Raw genomic sequence first — 18,982 nt, forward strand, 5'->3', positions numbered from 1 at the left:
AGAGCGGAAAAGGTTCTGCCTGGAAGCAGTGGGCCAAATAATGTATTCACATGTAAGTAAATGTAAAAACAATAAAATAAAAGAGCTTCTCCTCTACCTGTGTACAAATAAGCTAAAGCAAGAGTTACCAAACTATGGCCATAGCTGGCTCAAGTCTAGTCTGCTCTTCTTTTTGTCATGTCTACCAGAGAAGAATGGTTTTTACATTTATTAGTAGAAAATAGAAGTAAAATATAATTTATGATACAAAAAACACATGAAATTAAAATCTGTGTCCATAAATAAAGTTTTATAGGAACACAGCTTTATTAACACAGTTTATTAATTACATCTTTGGCTGCTTTCCAGTGACTGCAAGATTGAATAGTCACAACAGACTGTAACCTGCAACACCTAGGGTTATTTACAACACGGCCCCTTTCAGAAAAAGTTTGGCCCCTGAGCTAAGGAACTGTAATTCTGAATTTCATTTTACTTTCACTTCAAATTATTTAGACAAATTAACATATTAAAAATGTATTGATAAGTCCATAAAGGCTTGACTAAAAAGCCTTAGGGGTGAACTATACAACTCCCAAAAGAGCAAAGTCCAGAGGGACCTGATGGTCTGCTTAGGGTCACTGAGGTGAATGGGAACAGAATGAATGCTAGCATCAACCAATAGAGCCTGCTCTATTGCTACTATTGAATCAGTTATTTTATGTTAGTTAAAATGTTAATAAGACATGCTCTTCCTCAAATATTTAAAATAGATTTTTGCTGATGTTTACTTAGGACTATGCCAATACAGAGGACAGGGTTTCTGGTATCTGGGAGACACCAGCTCTGCCTTTTTCCCCCAAGTACTTCTCCAGCCTTGCAATCCTCTAAATGTCTCTAAACCTAATTCTTCTTCTCTCTAAAAGGACAATTAGAGTGAGTAAGATGAAGGATGTCAAGAATTTAAGGTACTGACTATCGAAGAGCCCACAGAATATTGCCTGTACTTTGTCTTTTGTTCAAATATTTCATAGCCACTCATTATCCTTAAAGGGCTTCAGAAGCAGTATTCTCAGATGTCAGTGTGCATAAAAATCACCCAGGCAAACGGGTCGGTGCTAATTCACTTGGCCCTACCAGAAACACTAATTTGGAGGGGACAGAAACCTGTACTTTCAAGCTCAGACGTTATTTGGATGTAGGTGGTCCATGGAAAAGACTGTTCTAGATATTGCAACACATGCCAAGAGGTTAAGAAACCAAAAACCTAAGTTATCACAGCTTTAAATAGTCTACTGCATCAAGACAGTAAGGTGCTGAGGAATACTGGTTCCTTTTGCTGTTTTTCCTTCTACAACTGTCTTTTCAATCCCCCTCTCCCTTTTTGTTTTGTTATGCTTACACTTCTGTTGGGCTCCATAAATCTGTGTGTTATATACAGTACAGAGATTCTTCCCTAATTTATGAAGGTTGAGACATCCAGTTATACAACCAATTAAACACTAAAGGAGCTTGATAAGGTTAGTACTCAGATCCCAACGGAATCCCAGTTTTCTGCCTTAGAACTCAACCAGACAACCTTGCTCTCAGCTCCAGGAAACTGAAGACTGCCCCTTTTCACTTACTGGAATATTTGCAAATAGAATGGAAAACAATGTGTTCCTACATTACAAGAAAAATTATAACAAACACAAACCTAAATACAGTCTATATCGAGAAACTGTGGTGTGCTGCATATGTGAAAGGAATTTCATGCAACACCTGCACCTCTGGGTAAGGTTTTCTCAACTAAAGTTTCTAGCCCAAACCAGGAATGAAAGCAGAGCCGAGAGTGGCTAGAGTTGGAGAACGCAAGGGCACACGTTCACAATACCTTGCTCCAGTCTAAAGCACAGGGAACGTCTGGCTGCATCCATCTCAGGAGTCGGGTTATCTAGGACGTGTCTACACCACTGCAAAGGACTCATGGATTTCTCTGATGAGGTGAGTGTCTTTGAAGAGCCAACGTATAACCTTAAAAAGAGAAATCTATATTATAGGTATGATATAGGCACAGAGAGAATGCCTCTCTTCTAGGGAAAACAACATGCATTTAATGGTTTCTTTAGAAAAAGAACTCACATTTGATTACTTCAAAGTACCAAAAGTCATTTTTAACAGGCAAATATCCTCAAATGGAATATGGCACTTCCCAAAGCCTGCTGAGAACTACTTCAAAAACAGCTCTAACAATGTCCCCCTTAAATGTTTCAGAGAGTCAGGGACTTTTGTTACCGAAGGGACACCAGGACAATCTTATGATCTCACATTATATGCCTAAAGTTAAACACCTTCATCTCTTTTTCTGCTACAGAATCATATGCAAACTTGGATGCAAACATGACATGGTCAAAAAGTCAAATTTTATGTGCATTAAAAAACAGTAAGTCTAAACACAAGTCAGTGTTTTGTTAATTCTCTGAACACTTAATATTTTTGCCATTTCAAATCTATTCCAAACTTTAGTATATGCTTTTTCATTAAAGCCAAAAAAAAAACAACGTTAAAAAATGCATTTTAGGGACAAATCCACTTTCAGCATCCACAATCATCCCACAGAAATGGACAGTACTCAAAATAACCACCAAGGAGGCACTGCAACTACTAAGGAAGGGTCTGTGGGTCTCACCAATATACTATGCCAAGGTAAACTTAAGAAGAGTATTTTCAGTGATAAATCAGGTTAAGTAAAACGGTCTGAGAAAAGAATTAGCAGTTAACTAAAATGAGGTTAGGGAGGGGCGGAATTACTTCCCTTGCAACTGCAGACTCCAGTAATTGATCTTGCTATATTTATCAGTTTATTCTCATAAATTTCATTAAAGTAATATTACTTCAAAGTTACTATAATTCTAATGAGCACATATTCTTAAAATATACTTCACTATTTGCACTTTTACTATTCTAGACAGGGCTTCTACCTGTTACAGTAACTTATCAGTTATCCAGGACAGATAAAGAATGTATTATTCTCTAGTAACTTATTCTTATAGATGGGGGTTGGCAAACTTTTTCAGGTAAGGGCCAGCTAGGAAATATTTTTAGTTTTGAGAACACAAAAACATCATAGATGTTAGGTAAATAAATAATCATGTCTGTGTTCCTGTAAACTTTATTTATAGAAAATTTGCTTGTTTTCCATCATTTAAAAATGTGAAAATCTATCCTTCCAGCCACAGAAAGCAGGCAATGGACATGATTTGCCTGGGGAGGCTATCTGCCAATTCCTGTTACAGATGAAGATAACAAAGTGTCCTTTAAACAATTTAATAGTAATTGTGACATACCATTAGAGGATACACATTAGAGTGTGGTCTACAGTCTACTGAATATATTAATTATAAATTCATAATCCTGGGCCCCAACTCACGTCTACTGTAATACAAGTAGGTCATAAACCTTTCCACCCATCCTTGCTAACAGAGTCCAGATATAATCAGGACTAGGTACGACTCTCTAGTTCAGGTAAAGGTTAGTGTAGGCTAGTGTTCTCCATCTTTGGCGCGTCAAACACAAATTGCTAGACCATACCCCAGCCTCAGGTTTCTGATTCAGTAGGTGTGGGGTAGTGTCATAGAATCTGAATTTCTATCAAGTTCCCAGGTGATGCTGGGTATTACTGGTCTGAAGACCACATCTTGAGTTGTGCTAAGCGAAGCCAATTATGGTAATCCCCCCTTGCCTCTGGAATTGCTTCCTTCAGGCCCAAGCCCTGGATACAATCCTAGCCAATAAAAACTGAGGGAAAATCATCTGATAGGCTTATAGTCAACATTTTCCTCCTGTTTAAAAGCTTCATTTGGTGGTACATGTAATCCCAGCTACTCAGAAGGCGGAGGCAGGAGGATCACAAGTTCAAGGCCAACCTGGGCGAAGTTAGAACAACCCTATCTCAAAAACAAAAACAGAAGAGGGCTGGGTGCATGGCTCCCATTAAGCATTAAGAAAAGACCCAATTATATGTTGCTTCCAGAAAATGAACTATTATTTGTGCGTGTGTATGTATGTGGTATTGGAGACTGAACTCAGACTGGCACTTTCTAGACAAGCGCCCTACCACAGAAAATGCACTTTTAAATATAGATACTTTAAAGTAAAAGAATTCAAAAGTAAAAACAAAAACAGTACCCACAAAGAAAAACCCAAGTGAGGCAGGTTTTACTGCTGAGCTGTATCAAACATTTACAAAAAATACCACTTCCTTACAAATTCCTCTTCAAAAAAAAAGGAATTCTATGAAACCTATGTTACCCTGATCTCATAACTAGATACACATTATAAGGAAAACACTCAAATAACCAATACCACTCATGAACAATTGCAAAAAGTCTAAATATTTTAGTAAGTTCAGACTAACAACAGTCAAGAGAATACATCATCATCACCAAGTGGGTTTACCCCAGAAATGAAGGTTACATTGATGTTTGACATCAATATAACTGACCGTATCAACTAAAATGGAAAAAAAAAACGTGCTAATCTCAGCAAAGAAAAAGCATTTCACAGCCATTCCTAATAAAAACTCCAGTAAGCTAGAAACAGAATGAAACAGCCTCACTCCAATTAAAGATCTGATTAAAGATGCTGCCAAACAGCATAGTGAACGGTGAAAGACTGAACAATTTCCCCTAATGAGGATACTGTTTCTCATTACCTTCTACTCAACACTACACGGAGGGTCTAGCCAGTGTAATCAGGAAATAGATGAAACCATTTAGACTGGAAACAAAGAAGTAAACCTGTCTTTATTCACAGATGACATCAATATGTTAAAAAAAAAAAACTGAGGAATCTACAGTAAAAGATATTTAAAGTAGTGAGTTTAGTAGCAATATTGCAACATACCAGATTAATGTATGAAGCTTAATTGCACATTTGTATGTATTAGTAATAAGTAACAAAAGAGATAGTAAATATTTACAAAAAGCAAATATTGTAAGATACCAGATTAATGTATGAAGCTTAATTGCACATTCGTGTATATTAATAACAAAGTTTTATAAATTTCACTTTCATTGATAATAGCATTAAAAATGTGACACCTAAAGATATGCACTAATCTGTGCATCTAAAAGCATTCTGAGAGAAAATAAGACAAAAATAAAGAGATACACCAGTTTATGGGTCAGAGATCAAATGCTGTGTTAAGGTGTCAATTCTTAAATTGATTTTTATATGTAACAAAATCAGAATCCCAGATTTTTTTTGTATTTTTGCATAGAGATGATTTTAAAATTCATATGGAAATGGAGAAAATCCTAGAATCAAACTGTTTTAAAACATCAAATTTGTAAGGCAATCACTGAGCCAAAGATACAATAATGAACACAGCTTAGTATGGCATAAATGTACTAATGGAAAAAATAGCACATAAATAGAACCCACACATGCTGAATTCTAACACAGTACAAGGAGAATTCAACAAAGGATGCTCTTGCTAGAATGAAAAAGGTCTCCATATACAAAAAAAGTGAACTTTGATCAATAATTCATACAATATCAAAATTAACTGAAACAGATCAGACAAAAATGTAAAACTATATTAAAAAAAAGCTTTTGTTAAAAACCATAGGTGGCAGTCTGTGTTGTTTGGCAAATATTTCTTAGATATGATTTCTAAGACTGAAAGCATGATATAAAAGAAAAAAAATTATCAACTGGACTTTGTCAAAAATAAAATCTTTGCAACTGGGCACTGATGGCTCAGGTCTGTAATCCTAGCTACGTGGGAGACTGCGATCAAGAGGACTGAGGTTTAAGCTAGCTCAGGCAAACACGTTACAAGACCCCATCTCCAAAAATATCCAGAGCAAAAGGACTGGAGGTGTGACTTAAACAGTAGAGCACCTGCTTTGTAAGCACAAAGTTCAAACCCCAGTCCCATCAAAATAAAATAGAATCTTTGTTCTCTGAAGAAACTGCTAGGATAAGAGACCAACTGTGGATTGGGAAAAATATTTGCAAGTCATACCTGACAAAGAAATATTACGTAGAAAAAATGTGTACCTGTATACACACACATGCAAACTCAATAAAAAGTAATCTAATTTTAAAATAAGCAAAAGATTTTAATAGACATTTCATCAAAGAAGTCCTATTGGTGGCAAACAGGATATAAAAGAAAAGCTTATCATTTGGTAAATACAAAGTAAACCCACACTAAGATACTACCACACATCTATTACAATGGCACAAAACTACACCTGGCCATGGCAAGTACCGATGAGCCTCAGAGCATGTGGTGCAACTGAAGTTCCCACAGCTGCTGGAAACAATCTGGTATTACTACTTTGGTAAAAAAGTCTTAAAAAGTTAACATATACCTTCTGTCTGTTCCAGTCACTTGACTCACTAAGTATTTATTCAAGAGAAATAAGAGCATGTGTACATACAAAAACTTAATACATAAATGTTCATAGCAGTTTTATTATAACCAAGAATTGAAAACTCAAGTGTCCATCAAAAGATGAGTGGATAAACAACCATAGTTCTCTCCAGGTCATCTAATAGCTCCCACAATAAAAAGGAATGAACAACTGACTCACGTAACAACACAGACAAACCTCAAATACCAGCTCAGAGGAGTACATGCCATATGATTTTACTAATACAAAACTATAGAAAATTGCAAACTGAGTCATAGTGGCAGAAAAATAAATCAGTGGCTTCCAGGGTTGGATGTGGTAGCACTGGAAATAAAGAAATACAAAGGGTCACAAGAAAACTTAAGTTTCAAAGTGTGTTTATTATCTTGTTTACTGTGATGATTTCACAGCTATATTCATGTTCAAAGTCTATCAAATTATAAATTTTACATATGTGCAGTAAATAAGTATACCTTAAGAAAGCCTTTTGTAAAGTGCCACAAGAGACTGCTTTGTGTCCCTCAGTGTCCTTAAGATGTGAGACTCAGAGCTGTCATCTTCCAAGTATGTGAAAAGCAGCAGGAGTCACAGCACTAACAGAAATGAGCCATTTGTGAACTGTGGAAGTTCATTATCTCCAGACTTGAGTTAACCAGTTTTCGTCATTATTACACACACATCTGAGCTTTTGCTTGTTCTCAAACTCCTCTCAGCTGCCGTCTGAAGCTACTGTCTGAGGCACTGCTCCGCCCATTACCTGCAGCATCCTGAGGGATACCTACTTGTTGATGTCTTTGCTGCTAGAAAGCTCTAACTAGCTTGCCTCCAGAGTTTAGCTACTGTCACCAATTTTTTTTGATAGCTTTTTTTTTTTAAGGCGGGGGGACAGGGAGAAGGAGTAGGGAAATCTCATAGGAAGATGGCCTTAACTTAGGGTCTATATAATACAGTTCTTTCACTTGACCATACAGCCTCTGCATATTCAAAAGTGACTCAGTTTCTAAATGACCCACAATGCCATATTCCCCTAAGAGGATTTTGTTTCCATTATTCCATAGACCTTGGGGATGCTGTGGCACTGAATGCAGATAATTCAGTTGAAATCTGCATGAGGAACTGGATCCCATCCTCCACCTACCTAAAATAGCCAATCCCACCACCCTTTTTTTCTATCATAACCAGAAATGACTATCTGAATAGGCTGACCCAGAGAAGCCCTGCCTTCAGGCACCCCAAACTTAACTGAAGGCAGAATGAGGTGCCTTACTACAGAGTCTAAGTCAAAGTCTACATGCTGACCAGTTAGAACCCTGGCTTCAGTTTCTCTTTACATTCCTAGAATTGAGTGCCTTACATTTTACCTTCCAGGATTACAGTGTTTATTTCTACAGACAGATGAACCCAAGAGAAGACCTAGAGATAATGAGACCTGACTGGCTACCCTCCAAATTACTAATAAAATACACTAAAGAGCTCCACACACACATGAAACTTTAGATCAATTTCAATACCTCCTTTGGGTACAAACAGACAAATAATGAGATCCAATGTTTGGAATATTCCTATTTCATAAAATGTGGGGATTAAAAGCAAAGGAAAAAAAGAACTAAAAGAGAAATAATGAAGGGAACAGATTAAAAATACCATGACAACTACAACAGACAAAAATCTAAGAAAATGTTGCATTTGTACACATAATATATGTGTGTGTACATATATACATACATACATATAGGATTAAAAAGCAATTTCTTCATTTTTGAAAAATGAAACTACTGTAGCAAAAACAAGAGTCAAAAAGCAAGTCTGTAATATTAAGTTGAAGGGATCTCCCAGGAGCAAAATTAAGATAGATTAACAATGAAAGAAGACAAGTAAGAAGATTGAATTATTACATCTGACCATTACAAGTAACGGAAAAAAAAAAAGAAAGAAAAAGAAAATTATTTTAAAAAAATAAGATTTTATTAAAATTAAATAAAAGAATTAAAGGCAGGCCATGGGATTCCAGAGTGAAAGGACCCAGAAATGTCCACTACAACAAACAGAAAGACCCATGCCAAGGTACAAGGTACAACATATGTAAGAGTAGTAGAGATAAAGCAGGAGGTATGGCTTAAGCAAGAGAACACCTGCCTTACAAGTGCAAAGTTCTGAATGCAAATGCCATACCACAAAATAAAGCTAAAAAAAAAAAAAAGTTGCAAAGGACTAAACTCCCAAATTGCAGTCCACTTCAACAGCTAGAACAGAGGGGAAATGATTGATTCAGACTTTTATACCCAGCCAAACATGAATGTCAGGTGGAGTAAAGGCAGTTTCAAATCTGATAGGTCTCGCATTCAGGATATCTCATGCATATCCCCTTTGTCAGAAGACTATTAGAAGCAAGTAAGTTGTGCCCCATTTGAATTGTTCACTCAAACAAATGAAATATGAAGCCAAATAACTTAAGAAATACGGAAGCCAATATAGGCAAGAAACTGAAGGAATTCCTTTCCTATGAAAATAGCATATGCATCTAGTCTAGGGGACAAACTCTCAAGGCTGGAGCAATGGGATCAAAAATTTCAGAAGGGGTAGCACTACAAAATAAATTTTTGAAAACAGATTTAGGAGATTATCAAATGTATATGATGTTATGGATGCACTTGGGAAAATAATTTTTATAAGGAATTTTTAAAAAGGACAAGAGAGGAACAAATGACAAAATTTATAACAGAATTAACAGGGCTCAGCTAATAGCATAATCATAACACAGACATTAAGTGGGATTTAAAATAAGAACTATGAAAAACACTATGAGAAGGGAAAAAGAGATGTGGTGGCTAAGGGTCAAAGAAAGATAGTTATATCTTCATTTCCCTCAACAAGTCCACAGATGTCTAAAATGGTAAAAATATAAGAACTGTCTGGAAATAAAGAACTAAAGAAACAAATAGAATGGGATAAAGTAGTACCTATGTGAAAGACTTGGAGGGAAGAAGGAACAGAGGAATGTCCATTCAACTTTAATTAATTTTATTATTTTATAATATATTTTTAAATGCCATTACAGTTTCCTTAACCAGTCTATAAGACCTTCACTGAACTCCTTTTTTCTGGTTAGACATGAGAAATAAGATTAAGTGATCAATTCTGGCTTTATTTCTTTATAAGAAATAATTTGGGTGTATTTTCATTCAATATGACTGCAGCATTTTCACAATAAACTCACAAAAGGTAATGTAAAGAAACACCTGCTGAACAGGCTTTTGCCAAGCAATTTATGTTTTAAAGTGAGACTCTACCAAAGTAGCACTAGGGCATAGGAAGCATTCAATTTTTGTTTTCATTTTTCAAGTCTGCCAGTTCTTTACTACTGTTATTTTTTTCTAGCAGGACACCGTGTGTAATCAAAATAAGGCTTTGTGTTTATATCAGGAGCTGGAGCTGACATAAACCAAAGTGAACAGTAGTCAACTAGGACCATTTTTCATCACATTCAAATAGTTGCTGCTACACATGTGTCCTTTTCCTTAACTAATTTTTTTAACCTTATCAAAATTACATAATATTGCAAAGTTTTACCCAGGCACTGGCGGCTCATTCCTGTAATCCTAGCTACTCAGGAGGTAAGAGATCAGGAGGATTGTGGTTCAAAGCCAGCCCAAGCAAATAGTTTGACAGACCCTATCTCGATAAAACCCATCATAAAAAAAAAAAACTTGCAAAGTTCTTGCTGAGATGTATTTTTAATGAACCACTATGAAAATACTCCTATTTACAAAATGTCTTTAGTAATGTCCTTTCTACAAATTTGGCTGGCATGTATTATTCATAAAGAAAAGTAGAGAAGAGAGTTTAGTAATTCATGTACAACTTAAGCTGCTAAAAAACTTCTCTTCAGAAAGAACTTGAGGCTCAAGGAGAAAACAAGTTTTCCCAGTCACATGTTTTATGTAAAATAAAATGTAAAACTGCATACATGCATGGTTTTAGCCATGGATCCATGTTTCTTTTGGTGAGACTGAGGTTTGAACTCATGACTTCTCACTTGCAAAGCAGGCACTCTACCACTTGAGCTATACCTCCTCTCCAGGCCATTTCTTAAAATAAGTCAATTAAAGCAAAACAAAATCAAAATAGCTTCATAAATAAATTCCACCAGTAGCTCTGTCCTTTTTTACCATTGGGTAAAAAATGCAACATATGCAATCATGTAATCTAAAAACTTTTCATAACTTACTACAAATTGCACTTGACAGTTGACTACAGCAATGGAAGACTGGCCCTTTGTTGGTTCACACAAACATTGAGCCCACACTGAAGCTGAAGTCACCAGGAAAATGATCCAGATAAAAAGTTTGCAACTGTACTCAGCCAACTAGCTCTACCCTCCCGGTGTGAGCCAACCCAGGACATTGCTTTGTCCTGCTTCTTTGTGGGACTCCTTCTCAGGCAGCACTGTGTTCACTGGTACTTCCACAGGAGTGTCTTGGAATGGGACCAGTATCCCTTCCCACTTTCACTTTTCACAACCTGCTGGGCTTTCATGACCTTAACTGAGGCTATGGCTGATGACAAAGCCTCAGCTTTCAAATCTGAATAGATTTTTACCACACGCCTTTGAACAGCCCTTTGAAAAGCAAAGCTAATAATACCGTTAATTTTTAACAAAGTCTCTTCATATAAATTTCTCTGATACATATTATCAAGACCATCGATGCACAAAACCACTGTTTTGGCACCTTTGCTTGTAGTTCCCAGAAAAACAAAACAAAACTGAGCTTTCTTTTAATATGAATTTGAGAATTCAGTTCATTAAAACTAACACCTTCTGCCACACTGTTACAGAGTTCAGAGGTCAGAAGTTTGGTTTCAACCCAACTTGTAGTCTTCTGTATAATATTTTGCAAGCTTAACACCGTCCCTATTTCTCTTTCCATCTTTCCTCTGTTTTCATGACATTCTGCATTCTGCAAAGTAATGAAGAGTGAACAAAGCTGGGGAGGGGGTTGTGGGGGTGGGGAGAGCTGGGATGATCCATTAAAAAAAAAAAATCAACACCAGGCAGACATCCCCGATCTTCTGTTTAATGATCTGCCGCTAGATACTGTCGCTATTTAACTACTGACGGAGCAACAGGTTCTTCATTCATAGTGTTGAAGGAATTCATCTCCCATGCCTGCACATGAATAAAACCTTACATTCACTCCAGAGGTTTACACGTCCAGCGCCTGTGGCACCATCAGGATCACACCTACAGATGAGGCTGAGGGACCCAGGCAGCAGGGTAGCCTTGCATTCACAGTTACAGCCTGTGCAATCTCAAACAACCGGCCTAATCCAAGGAGCCAAAGAGCAAAGGCACTGGTGGGCAAGACTCAGAACGCTGGCTTCTTAAATAAGCTTTGCTTGAGATGAGACTTGGAGTGACTTGCATGCTATTTATTGTATTACTTTGATAAAACCAGAAGCACTCAGCAAAGGAATGGCATGAAGACAGAAGTGATTATCTGCAGAGTCAGTTTCCAAACAATGCATCCAGGATAGTTCTGAGACTATTATTTCTACCAGGAGGCCTAGACCTGGATGTAAAGAAGAAAAAGGGTGGCTCTGGAGATCGTGTAACTAACTGCAAATACCCTGAGTAGATCCTATCTCCAAGACTAGAAAAACAAGGTAAAACCCATATTCCCCTTAAAAGATTCTAACCTTTTAAAAATTAAGTCACAAGAATCCCCTTTATCACATCTCTACTACAATGCCAGTAACATTACAATATCCTATTTTGTCATCACTAGTGCAATGTGCCTGCCCCTCAGTGATCATTCCTACAACTTCATTTCATTAATAGTGTAGTGAAATTTGTCAAGAATATAGGAAAAGCCTTAACCTAAACCTTCCTAATTTTTCAAATACTAGGAAAAAAAAAAAACACCATTGGAAATGTCACGCTAATTTTCTTTAACTTTTAACTTCCAAAAGTACATACATAGAAACTATTAAATTTCTCAAAGACTCCCTTCTTTTACACATATTTTACATTCTGGACCTCCTGACTTACACATTTGCTAAGACCAGTAGATCAAAACTAATGCAAAGTTTTCCACAATAACCCTGAATGTTTCCAATGAAACTGTCTAGAAAAAACAAAAAAGATGCTTTCAAGTCATCTTTTTGCAAATATAAATCAAACAGGATCAGCAAAAATGAGTACAATTACATACACTCATAGACCTATTACCAAAAAAGTAATCTATAATAATTTTCAGACAAATTTTAAGGAAGGCTAAACCATTGACAATGACAACACTCAGCTAATCTTTTGTTCATGTATCATAAACCTTCTGGGAGATCAAGGTAAGCTGCCAGTGAAAAACTCAGCCACTAGCTATTAAAAGGACATGTGATGTCCAAATTTTAGTTAATGACCTGTCCTACAGAAAACTTTCCCTCCCCTCCCACCCCTTCCCTTCCTCACCCAGTTGAATATAAACTTCTGTTTCAGTGCCTCAAGTTACTTGTTTAAAACACACTCTCATACACTTCAGGCAACACCATTTGCTGCTAGAGGACACTGTGCATTTTCAATTAGCATTGTCAGAAAGTGACGTGCCCTCTGGTCTTTTCACTGAAAATCAATTATGGAAAAAAAGAAGCGTTTAGGTGGGCTAATTTAGCTGTGCCATATGTATAGTACAAGGCACTCAACAGCTTTGATGAAGAATTGGAATGATTTTAGCCAGCTGTCTGGGGTCTTAGTATTACACATAGAAGATGAACATCTCATTCATTAAAGTTCCCTCAATTTGTACACATTACCATTTTCCCTTGTATAATTAACAACATTCTCCTGTCCCTTCCAGGTGGGACAATTTAAAATTCCTGCCACATACCTTTTACATAAGTCTCAATGTTTTCACTACACTAAAATAAAGCCCTATTATAAGACTGTTTTCTATCGGCTGTCATGTTTTTAATCTTGACATTTTTTTAAATAGAAAAATGTCTTCTTTATTAACGTGTTCAAGACTTAACTTACACCAGGGTGCTACACTATCTTCCGATAGCTATGCTTTTCCATTTGTTTCTCCAAATTCATTGTGCTTTCAAACAATGTAAATCGGCATGTCTCTGACTATAACACACAAGTACATTTACTATTTTAACTCAGGACATACATGTACAGTACTGAAAGAATTTTAATCAAGTATAGTGTTATAAAGTGCAATGAACTCTAAATTTTTATTCTTCATTTTTTAATACTATTAAATGCACTAAACTGACCTAATAACCCACTAATGTGTCACAACCTTGCTTGTGAGAAAATATCAATGCTGTAAACACTTGTGAATCTGAGTATCTAACCTGAATTTTAGTCTGTACTCTTAGTAACCAACTGCAAAACCTTTCATAAGTCACCACTCACAGCTTCTGTCCCTCAACATTGAAACAAGGGAGTTGAACCAGGTCATGGAAAGGTCTACCTACCAATCTGTCTTCCTTTGCTTATACTCTGGTGCTTCTCAGCCTGGTGACACTGGGACAGAGATACAGATCTTTATCATTCCTTCCATTAAGACTGGAAAGTCTTCCAGACACACCAATGCCCCATCAAGATTTTAGCCCTTTTGAGCTTTTGTAGTAAAAGATGTGAACGTTTACTACAGGGCCACAGTAATTAGACTTAAGGATTAAGACCGTCTCAACCTTAATTTCCTGAAATATTTAATTCAAGCAGCACTGTGCTAGGATAACCAGGTTATATTAAGGCAAAATTAAATACTTTAAACTCAACTGGGGTAAAGAAATAAGGAATTGTTGTTTTAAAGCTTTTTAAAAGTGAGTAAGAGCATACCATTCTTGTTTTTTTTTAAATACTGCTTACAGATTAAATAATTGTTCAGAAATAAAAGGCCTAACTAATGAACTCTCACCACACAAATATTGGTTCTTTTACAATTTTACTTGTACCCATAAGCCAAATTTTGTCACAGTTGACAAGAACAGTTATATCGTAAGGTTTTATTAGAAGGGATATACTTCTAAAATATTCAAGACTAATCTACATTTGTAGGTGACAGTGAGTATTGTTCTAATTATCAAATACTAACTTGCTTAACCCATTAGATGAAATCATAAAAATTCATGAAAACTACAGGAGATACAGATAATAGTAACTTCTTCCTTAATATTTTTACTGCAACAAAGATGAAATTGTTACAGTGAAAGGTAAAGCTACATTTACAAAATGTCCTACATAAGTTCAATGAAATGTAAGTGTAAAAACCAGGTAAGTAAATCTTTGTATATTGGCCTGTACAATTATGTGGGAGTTTTTTATGATATTGTTTTGAAGTACTGGGTTTGAAGTCAAGACCGCACACGTGCTAGGCAGGAACTCTACCACCTTAGCCACTCCACCAGCCCTGCTTTAGAAGAATCTACGGAATGTTAAAAGATTAATTCTGGGTCATTGTGATGGACTGGGGACAAGAATAGAGCTGTATTTGTGACTTTGTACTAACTTCTAGTTTTAAATATCTTTTTTATCTTCATATATTAATTACACAAAGAGATGTCACTGTAATATTTCAACACGTGCATATAATATACTTTGTGGTTTTAAATATCTTTACTAAATCTGCTCCACTTTTTTAACATACATAGGTAACTAAAATAAGTTGCCATACTGCAAACCTATTAGAGAATCTGAATGAAAAGTACTATCGTGAAACTGAGAGAGACATGTATAGTTTGCAGTGATAAGGGAACCGGTACGCTTTGTAAGCATTAACAAGTGGCTTGCACTTTGAAAATTATTTCTTGTTGATTACTTTTTCATCAATATGCCAAAATCAATATGCCAAAATGTTGCAATACAAAAATAATGTATACAATGTTATGGTTTAAAAATCTGGTATATCATCTGACCTTAAAATTTTTAAGTCCATTCAACCAAGATTAATGACCCTTCCTTGTTTTTTCCACCTGGGATCTATTTCTGGTGTCTATTTCAAGAAAGATAGTCTGTAAATAGGGTGGCATATGTCTACAGATACATTTCTAAAGCACTGGGGCACTAATTTGATTTATTCACCTACATATTTGATTAATGAAATTAACAGAACCTGATTAAATTTAAGTTTTCTTAAAACCATCTAAAGCATTAATATGCCAATCCTATTAAAGAGATTTTAAATTAGTTATTTCAATGCTATTTGGACAAAAAAAAAAAAAGGCAGAACAAAAGCCTAGATATCAGTATAACTGGAATAGTCAGATAACTGAATATGGCAGAAGTCCATTAAAAGAAAATATTAAAATTACATATACACACATACACAATTACTAACCAAATATACTTACTGAACAACAATATCATAACATTTTTTAAATGCCAATATTTTTAAAGCATGGAATTGATCCCCTAAACTTCCATCAAAAATACAAACAAGTTTCCTTCACTGTTCATATACATCAAAAAAGGCCAAGTATCACTAAAATAATTTGGAAGTGGCATAAGGGTTTACAGTCACTAACGAAGAAGACCATTTTCCAGAACTATATTTAGGCTGAAAACGAGACTGCAATAAAGCCTACACCTTTCGAAAAAAAGGGAAGCTTCTAAAGAATGGGTTAAAACTGTTCCAGGAAGTGTTATTTCATTTTTACAACTTAAGATACCTGCACAGCTGCAGAAAAGTACTAAGAAGGATAACTGATAAAGGTAGTTCTACACATTTTAATTCTCCAATCAAATCAATTAGTGTACTTTAGTCAACTGTCACATAACAGTGTAAATGAAAATAAACACTGTAGTTGCCAATAGCAAACCAGTAAGGTTCTCCATCTACAGATTCATACATGCATCATACAATAGGAATGCAATCATACAACAAGAACACAAAGTGAGGAAAACTCAGTTTGGAATACAGGTAATTTCCTAAACAAAAGGACCTAAGATAACCGGAAACTATTTTTCATGTCACTGCTAGGTAGAATGCACACTTTTCCCTTCCCTTGCATGAATCCAAGCTCAGCCTTATCCACTACATATCTTGTGACTAGGGAAAACACACAAAACCAACCACACGAAGTCAATCTTTAAAGAATGACTATTACTCCTTCAGCAAGCAGCAAAAAAAAAAAAAACAGATAAAGGAATTAGATATCTGCTTTTTCCAAAACTTACTCATTCATGGAAAGTAGATACAGGTAACCAGATTTCAGGTGCATAAATACTGCCAACTTAAAAATTTCTAAAAATAAGAAAATCAAGTTTCTCTAATCGCACTTTTCTTCAATAGTTTAATTTTTTTTTAATTAAAGAAAGTTCCTCGGTTCCTAGGTTTAAAAAAGTGCCTACACCTACTCACACCATTCCCTAACAAGTGTTCATTCTTGCCACAATTCCGGATGGGAAAGCCAGAGAGGTCAGCACATCTAAAAAAGCAAGATTATCTGTGAAAGCATAGCGAAGGAGGCTATACAGTGCACAACTTCTCTGCAAGCACGAATCTCTAAGGGATCCATCACTAGGAGGCTTCGGTGCCCCGGGAGGGGACAGAAGGCAAATCCTGTCCAGTGTTCCTTTGAAAGGACAGTAACAGTAACAGAAGCCAACTCCTACCTACTCCCATCACATGCACCGCCCCTCACCCCCCCCCCACCAAAAAAAGGAAAAAGAGCAGGACCGAGTGACAAAGACAAGATGACATGGATTTTGCAATTAATGCTAACGAGGATCTGGGGACACGATAATCAGCCAAGAGCAGAACACAAGGCAGATGGCGGGGATCAGTTCATCACCACTCCCCAGTCGGATCAATGTGATCTATCAGAAAACAGGTTTCTGCCTTCCTAAAAAAGCCGATCTGGCACCTGCTCGGCCACTCTGACCCGGAACTGGGGGATGGGGAGGTACGGGCGTCCGTGAGGTCCCTCCTTCTCTCCCCGCCCCCTCCCACTCAGTTTCCCGGGTCTCTGAGGTCGGGGTCCCGGGAGAACCGAGCGGAGCTCATCAGTACCATGTATAGTCGTCCTCGTCCCTCCAGGCGGCTAGGCTCTCCAGGTCCAGCGGTTCCACCTCATCCAGCAGCGTGGGGGGCGGTGAGGGTGGCGCGGTGGCTTCCCCTTGCGGTGTCCCCGCGCCCCCCGGCTCCGGCCCGCCGCTGCCCGCGCCGAAGAAGCCCGCCGCCGGCTTGAAGTAGACGAAGGGCGCCTCGGAGGGCTGCGCCAGGCTGCAGAGCAGGGAGGGCGCGGGGCTGGGCAGGCAGTAGGTCCCCGAGAACGCAGAGCTGGAGCCGCCACCACTGCTGCCACCCCCAGCGCCCAGCGCCAGCCCGAGCCCCAGAGCCCCCGGGGTGGTGGCAGCGGCCGCCAAGGCCGGGGGACTCCGCGGACCCAACGGGCTGCAGGCCCCGGCGGGGGGCGGCGCGGAGGGCGGCGGCGGTGGCAGCAGCAGCAGGTGCGGGGCGGCGGCCGCGCTGGCCGCCCGGCTGCGCAGCTGCTCGTTCTGCTTCTCCAGCTTGCGCACCAGCTCCTGCAGCTTCTTCACCTCCAGCTCGGCGTTCACCACCGGCCCCGAGCCCGCTCCGGAGCCGCCCGCTGCCGAGGCGCATTTCACCTGCTCCGCCATCATCGCGGGCCCCGAGGGCACTGCGGCCGCCGAGGGTGCGTGCCCGCCGCCCCCGCTCCAGAAGTGGCAAGGAGGCTACAGCTCCTTGGCTATCGCCCCAGCTCGGGGAGCGGACCACGCTGGGACTGAGGCTGAGCCGGGTGTCAGCATCAGCACCGCGGCCCAGCCTCGGGCCGAGGCAGCCGCCGCCGACCAGCTCTGCACATGCTCAGTGCGTCCCGCCAGTCCCCTGGGCGCCGCGGCGGCTCCGGGTTTTAGCCCCGGCCCCCGGGCCGGGCGGGGCCGGATGCTGGAGGACACGCCTGGCGCGGGAGGGGGGGTGGAGTTGGGGGGGGGGGTTCTCCTGAGGGGGCGGGGCCTGAGCCATGGACCTGCGCCTGGGGCCACCTAACCGCAGGTGCCTGATTGGGTCCCACCTGTACTTTCCCGCCGCAGGCATTTCCTCCCTTTGCTGCAAAGAGAACGCTGTGCCGCGTGGACCTCAGAGCTGGGGTGGGGTTCTAAAAGCCGCAGCAGGTGCCTGAAATAGAGGACTCTCCCCGGGCGGCTGGGTTGTTCCCTTCCAAAAGCACTGTTAGGCTTAACAACAGTATTTGTTAATCACTAGCCAAGGAAACCCACAGAAAATCGAAGGGTGGGGAACATTACCCTAAGAACTTAAAAGTAGATGTGCTGAGCAGAAAGACTTTGAAAAGATGCTATTAATGCAGTTACCAAATAGTAATACAGAAACAAAATGGTGGGAGAGGAGAGGCTTAGGGGGAAAGGAAGAAATTCCTGTCACTAAGAGAGGGAAAATAGTCATCTGCTAAACAGCCAAGTGTTCACTTCGGCTTATTATAAAATAATCAAGTTTGAACTGTTCTCACTAGTTTGTTAGCATAAAACAAGAGTTGTTTTTGATACTCTTTTCATATATTCATTAGTCAAAAGATCTTTGAGCACCTGCTGCACCGTTCTAAGAGCTGGCCCT

General features: G+C 38.8%; 1 protein-coding gene and 1 pseudogene across 5 annotated transcripts in view; both read right to left on the bottom strand.

Annotated features, from left to right (window-relative positions):
• Positions 1-18,243, bottom strand: part of Slain1 (SLAIN motif family member 1) — a 65,642-nt gene extending 47,399 nt beyond the window's left edge. For 3 of the 5 annotated variants that reach the window (XM_074043177.1, XM_020152760.2, XM_074043175.1), the window contains exons 1-2: positions 17,399-18,243; positions 1,853-1,992 (exon numbers count right to left, since the gene is read on the bottom strand). In XM_074043177.1, coding sequence (XP_073899278.1) covers positions 1,853-1,992; positions 17,399-18,012 — 754 coding nt within the window. In that variant the 5' untranslated portion in view covers positions 18,013-18,243. Of the gene's footprint in view, positions 1-1,852; positions 1,993-16,563; positions 16,993-17,398 lie in introns of those variants that run through there. The other 2 variants (XM_020152762.2, XM_074043178.1) reach the window with 2 other exon arrangements.
• LOC141411445 (armadillo repeat-containing protein 1 pseudogene) lies at positions 2,007-12,856 on the bottom strand (annotated as a pseudogene).
• Positions 18,244-18,982: the final 739 nt, after the last annotated feature.

The sequence above is a fragment of the Castor canadensis genome, chromosome 10 (genome assembly GCF_047511655.1).
Source record: "Castor canadensis chromosome 10, mCasCan1.hap1v2, whole genome shotgun sequence".
Classification (NCBI taxonomy): Eukaryota; Metazoa; Chordata; class Mammalia; order Rodentia; family Castoridae; genus Castor; species Castor canadensis.